The 6,764-nt window shown below is 32.6% G+C and overlaps 1 protein-coding gene across 1 annotated transcript; it reads left to right on the top strand.

Annotated features, from left to right (window-relative positions):
- Positions 1–326: 326 nt before the first annotated feature.
- On the top strand, positions 327–5,574 carry LOC135954690 (venom acid phosphatase Acph-1-like). The gene is made up of 5 exons (XM_065504905.1): positions 327–956; positions 4,261–4,359; positions 4,417–4,500; positions 4,559–5,245; positions 5,305–5,574. The coding sequence occupies exons 1-5, from the start codon at positions 789–791 to the stop codon at positions 5,491–5,493; spliced, it is 1,227 nt and encodes a 408-aa protein (XP_065360977.1). The 5' UTR covers positions 327–788; the 3' UTR covers positions 5,494–5,574.
- The last annotated feature ends 1,190 nt before the right edge of the window (positions 5,575–6,764 follow it).

Raw genomic sequence — 6,764 nt, 5'->3', positions numbered from 1 at the left:
AGTTTAATTTACAGTTAATTTACAGTTCTTTCTAAAGTCTTAATTTAGCTACAGTTCGAAACGCAATTTTGCCGGTTTTTTCATGTAACTCAGCCCATTGTGCAATTACAAATTATATTGTAGTTCTCTGTTTAATTAAAGTTAGTTAGTTTGTTTTGTTACTAAATACTCTCTAATAGTTAAAACTGCATTCTATAAAAAATAACAAAACAAAAACAAATTACTACAGCACAATTTATTTGAAACAATTTAAAAACAAATGCTTGTGAGATTTTCTAACTCAATTTAATGCCGACTTTGAACGGGCAAACACAGGTGCTCAAATGCATCTAGAACGGTTAAAATAAAGATAAAATACTAAATGTAAAAGTGATTAAATATAATAATAATAAAGCTAAGAAACAAGATTAATTAAGATATAAAAATAATTGTAAAACAATAAAATAATAAAAGTGAAAATATAAAGAGAAAATGCTAAATAAATAACTTACAGATTTAAATAAATGTGATTTTAATTAAAAGCTGTTAATAAATTATGGAAAATACCTTTAAGACATAAAACAAAAACTAAAACAATTTAAAAAATTAATATAAAATAATTAAAATACTCCTAATGCAATTAATTAACTATTCATACAGATCTAAAGAATAAATAATTTGCATAAAATTATTGATAGAAAAAATAAATCAGTTAATTAAAATTGTTATACAATCTGCATTTACTTAGCAATCAAATTTAAATTATTAATAATTTTGCCTTTAATATTCTTTGAAAAAAAGTCAACAAAATGTTGTTTAATTTATCGCGTAAAAACTTCTTATTCCTCTTACTATTAAGTTCCATTGTGATTATTGTCATAATTATATTCTGTACAACAACGAGTGTTAAAACATCATTCGAATGTTTCAATACGGAAGTGGATACGAAAAATTCAACATTGGAATTAGTGCATATTGTAAGTATGAGCGTTAAAGTTAAATGTGACTTTTGTCACGAAATCTACAAACAAAAAGAAAGAAAAAGTGAAAGTTAAAAGTGAATTAATCGAAATGATCTGCTTACAAATGTCATTGAAAGATGAAGGGTGACAATCGCTAAATAAATAGTTAACTAGCAGAAATGTACATGAACAAGTTGTACTATTTAAAGACTTATGATTGAAGCTAAATTAAGGTTATTCAAGAGATAAGATTAGAGCTAAACTGAGACTGTGAAATGACTTCAAATTGAAGATAAACTAATACTATACAAACCCAAGATTATAAACGACCTATGTGTAAAGATTAACTGAAATAAAGACTATGACAAAAGCTACAATTTAAGTTAAACCAAGACTATAGAAAAATCTTTAATTGAAAATAAACTAAAACTATATAAACCTACGATTGAAGATAAACTAAGACTTTATGAAGACCTTAAATTGATGCTAAACTAAGTGTTTACAAAGGGTTACAATTGAACCTAAAGCAAATCTTTATAAAGACCTATGATTGAAGCTAAACTAAGACTTTAAAAAACGCTTTGTGTAGGCCTAAGATTAAAAAAAACTAAGATTGACGATAAACTAAGGATTTATAAAGACCTGAGATAAAAGCTAAACCGACTTTATAAATACCTGATATTAAAGCAAAATTAAGACTTTATAAAGACCTGAGATTAATGTTAAACTAACACTACACAAAGACCTGCGATTGACACTATGCTCAGACTTAAAAAGACTTGCGATTGAAGCTAAACTAACGGCTTGTTAACTTAGGTTTTAGAAAGACCTGAGGTAAAAGCTAAACCGATACTTTATACAGAGCAACAATGGAAACTATACTATGACTTTATAAAGACCTGAGATTTGAATTAAACTAAGTCTGCACAAAAACCTGTGATTGAATTTAAACTAAGATGGCGATGGCAGCTAAACTAAGATTTTAAAATAACCTAATATTCAAGATAAAGAAAGACTTTATAAAGACCTTAGATAAAAGCTAAAACGATTGAAGCTAAACTAATACTTGATAAAGACTTAACTAAGGCTTTGTAAATGTTCAGTTCTAGTTCAGTTCTAGTTCAGTTCTAGTTCAGTTCTAGTTCAGTTCTAGTTCAGTTCTAGTTCAGTTCTAGTTCAGTTCTAGTTCAGTTCTAGTTCAGTTCTAGTTCAGTTCTAGTTCAGTTCTAGTTCAGTTCTAGTTCAGTTCTAGTTCAGTTCTAGTTCAGTTCTAGTTCAGTTCTAGTTCAGTTCTAGTTCAGTTCTAGTTCAGTTCTAGTTCAGTTCTAGTTCAGTTCTAGTTCAGTTCTAGTTCAGTTCTAGTTCAGTTCTAGTTCAGTTCTAGTTCAGTTCTAGTTCAGTTCTAGTTCAGTTCTAGTTCAGTTCTAGTTCAGTTCTAGTTCAGTTCTAGTTCAGTTCTAGTTCAGTTCTAGTTCAGTTCTAGTTCAGTTCTAGTTCAGTTCTAGTTCAGTTCTAGTTCAGTTCTAGTTCAGTTCTAGTTCAGTTCTAGTTCAGTTCTAGTTCAGTTCTAGTTCAGTTCTAGTTCAGTTCTAGTTCAGTTCTAGTTCAGTTCTAGTTCAGTTCTAGTTCAGTTCTAGTTCAGTTCTAGTTCAGTTCTAGTTCAGTTCTAGTTCAGTTCTAGTTCAGTTCTAGTTCAGTTCTAGTTCAGTTCTAGTTCAGTTCTAGTTCAGTTCTAGTTCAGTTCTAGTTCAGTTCTAGTTCAGTTCTAGTTCAGTTCTAGTTCAGTTCTAGTTCAGTTCTAGTTCAGTTCTAGTTCAGTTCTAGTTCAGTTCTAGTTCAGTTCTAGTTCAGTTCTAGTTCAGTTCTAGTTCAGTTCTAGTTCAGTTCTAGTTCAGTTCTAGTTCAGTTCTAGTTCAGTTCTAGTTCAGTTCTAGTTCAGTTCTAGTTCAGTTCTAGTTCAGTTCTAGTTCAGTTCTAGTTCAGTTCTAGTTCAGTTCTAGTTCAGTTCTAGTTCAGTTCTAGTTCAGTTCTAGTTCAGTTCTAGTTCAGTTCTAGTTCAGTTCTAGTTCAGTTCTAGTTCAGTTCTAGTTCAGTTCTAGTTCAGTTCTAGTTCAGTTCTAGTTCAGTTCTAGTTCAGTTCTAGTTCAGTTCTAGTTCAGTTCTAGTTCAGTTCTAGTTCAGTTCTAGTTCAGTTCTAGTTCAGTTCTAGTTCAGTTCTAGTTCAGTTCTAGTTCAGTTCTAGTTCAGTTCTAGTTCAGTTCTAGTTCAGTTCTAGTTCAGTTCTAGTTCAGTTCTAGTTCAGTTCTAGTTCAGTTCTAGTTCAGTTCTAGTTCAGTTCTAGTTCAGTTCTAGTTCAGTTCTAGTTCAGTTCTAGTTCAGTTCTAGTTCAGTTCTAGTTCAGTTCTAGTTCAGTTCTAGTTCAGTTCTAGTTCAGTTCTAGTTCAGTTCTAGTTCAGTTCTAGTTCAGTTCTAGTTCAGTTCTAGTTCAGTTCTAGTTCAGTTCTAGTTCAGTTCTAGTTCAGTTCTAGTTCAGTTCTAGTTCAGTTCTAGTTCAGTTCTAGTTCAGTTCTAGTTCAGTTCTAGTTCAGTTCTAGTTCAGTTCTAGTTCAGTTCTAGTTCTAGTTCAGTTCTAGTTCAGTTCTAGTTCAGTTCTAGTTCAGTTCTAGTTCAGTTCTAGTTCAGTTCTAGTTCAGTTCTAGTTCAGTTCTAGTTCAGTTCTAGTTCAGTTCTAGTTCAGTTCTAGTTCAGTTCTAGTTCAGTTCTAGTTCAGTTCTAGTTCAGTTCTAGTTCAGTTCTAGTTCAGTTCTAGTTCAGTTCTAGTTCAGTTCTAGTTCAGTTCTAGTTCAGTTCTAGTTCAGTTCTAGTTCAGTTCTAGTTCAGTTCTAGTTCAGTTCTAGTTCAGTTCTAGTTCAGTTCTAGTTCAGTTCTAGTTCAGTTCTAGTTCAGTTCTAGTTCAGTTCTAGTTCAGTTCTAGTTCAGTTCTAGTTCAGTTCTAGTTCAGTTCTAGTTCAGTTCTAGTTCAGTTCTAGTTCAGTTCTAGTTCAGTTCTAGTTCAGTTCTAGTTCAGTTCTAGTTCAGTTCTAGTTCAGTTCTAGTTCAGTTCTAGTTCAGTTCTAGTTCAGTTCTAGTTCAGTTCTAGTTCAGTTCTAGTTCAGTTCTAGTTCAGTTCTAGTTCAGTTCTAGTTCAGGTTCTAGTTCTGTTCTAGTTCAGTTCTAGTTCGGTTCTAGTTCAGAATAAGAATTGCGGGATTTTGAAAGATATTTAAAATGAATTATTATCTGGAAGGAGACTAATTAATTTATTTTTTATTATTTACAGGTTTTAAGACATGGTCCCAGAACACCAGTAGATACTTATCCCAAAGATCCATATGCTAATGGGGGATTTGAGCCCACCGGTTGGGGACATATAACCAATGTAAGTTTTTAAGTATATAACAATATTAAATGAAAACCTATTTCATTTTCTATTTAGAAAGGTAAACGGGAACTATATGAATTGGGAAAATTATTAAATAAACGCTATGGAAAATATATGGAGCCCTACTATACACCAGATGTAAGTTATTTGTTAAATTAAAAATATAACAATGGCTCATATGGTAAATTATTTACAGAGAGTTTATGCCCAAGCTACGGCCTCTCCCAGAGCCATGATGACCTTGTCTACTGTATTGGCCAGTATGTTTCCTCCCCACAATACACCCATGGAATGGCATCCTACCCTTAATTGGCAGCCCATACCCATATTCTCTGAACCCTTGGATCAAGATTCATTGCTGTTGGTGCGCACCCCCTGCCCGCGATATTTTGAAGCCCGTGATGAGGTTTTCGAATTGCCCGAGGTTAAGGCGGAAATGTTGAAATACCAGCCGCTGTTTAAAAATCTAACAGAGATAACTGGCATGAATATAACAAATGCCGAACATATCAATTCACTTTATATAACGTTGGAGGCGGAAAGAGATTTTGGTTTGGCCTTACCCGATTGGACTAAAGATTATTTCCCCGAGAAAATGCAATTTTTGGCGGAGCAAAGTTATGTTTACAATGCCTATACCAGAGAAATGCAAAAAATAAAAGGAGGACCATTTTTAAGGAAAATGTACGATGAGATGTTAAAGAAAAGGGCTCAGAAATTGAAGCCTTTTGATAGGAAAATGTTTATTTACACCGGTCACGATTGGACAGTGGGCAATATATTGTCAGCTTTGAAAATATGGGACAGACAAATGCCTAGGTTTTCGGTAATGGCCATATTTGAACTGCATAAGAATCCCATAACTCAGGAGTACTATGTGGAGGTAAGTAATTGATGTTAAAATTCATTAAAATCTTTAAATAATGTCTTACAATTTAATAGATCTTTTTGCGTAATGACGAGCAAGGCTGCCTTAGACAATTGCAAATACCCCACTGTGAGCTTAAGTGTCCCCTGGACAAGTTGCTGCTACTTAGCCAAGATGTCATACCAAATGAACCGTATGCACAACGTTGTGCGGCCAAAAATAGTAACTTCATTGAGCCACCACCAAGGCTGATTGATCAGTAACTTGTAGCTGATCACTTGCAAACATTAAAGAGCTGGCCTTGTACATAGCAAACCAACCAACCACCCTATAATTAGTTATAAGAATCTAGAACAAGTATTTAACCAGTATTATATGGTTAAAAATTGTTTAAATTATACAAATCTTTTGTAAATTTGTAATTAGATTTAATTGTAGTTTATTTTGTTTATAAAATAATTGTAACCAATTTCTTGTTGCTTTAATTTAGCAAAGAGTTTAATTGTTTTATTTAGAGTTTTTTGAACTTGATCTTAGTAACGGTTATTTAAAAATAATTTTGCATAAATTTGTTACCTTGAGCAAAAAACATGATATTTAAACTGATTTGACTTGCCCCCAAATGCATAAGCTGTTTTAAAATTTATCAAAAGCTTATAAATTAAAATTCGTTTTGAAATTTTGTTTTATAAAACGTTTATAAATTTAAAAATTGTCTATGAAAATAGTGGGGCTTAGGACGAATTTAAATTCATTCCTTTAGTACGTATACGAGTAACAATTGGATTAGAATTGAGACAGTTAACTTGGCGTCTTGCTGATCTGTCTGAAGATCCTCACATTTGTCTTAAAAATTTAAAAATTAAGAAAGTATGGTCGGTCAAGCCCGACCATATAATACCCTACACCAAGTAAATGAGTATAAATATTTTTCTTTTAAAATATCAATAATTTATATTCGTGAGTGATTTTCGGAAGTGGGCCTTATATGGGAGCTATGACCAATTATGGACCGATCACCATGAAATTAGGTCGTGTGATTTATGTCTATACTAATTTGAATTTTATGTGTACTCCAACATTTTTAAGCGATTTATGCACGTTAAAGTGATTTTCGGAAGCGGGTCTATATGGGAGCTATGACAAATTATGGACCGATCGTAACAAAATTTGGTGACATGAATTTTGTATTTATAAAACTTATTTGGAGCGGAATTTGTGGAGATACATATATAAATTAAACATTTATGACCGATAAAGTCCTATTTCGGAAGGACTTTTGTATGTGGGCTAGGTGAAATTATGGACCGATTTTAGCCAGTTTCAATGGGCTTCGTCCTTGGGCGGAAAAAATTATATGTACCAAATTTTATAGAAATATCTTCAAAATTGCGATCTGTACTATGCGCACAAGGTTTACATGGACAGCCAGCCAGGCAACCAGACGGACGGACATCGTTTAATCGACTCAGAAAGTGATTCTAAGTCGATCGGTATACTTTAAGGTGGGTGTTAGACTAATATTTTTGGGCGT

The sequence above is a fragment of the Calliphora vicina genome, chromosome 3 (genome assembly GCF_958450345.1).
Source record: "Calliphora vicina chromosome 3, idCalVici1.1, whole genome shotgun sequence".
Lineage (NCBI taxonomy): Eukaryota > Metazoa > Arthropoda > Insecta > Diptera > Calliphoridae > Calliphora > Calliphora vicina.
Note: the sequence above shows the minus strand (reverse complement) of the source record. Positions and strands in the feature narration are given on the sequence as shown.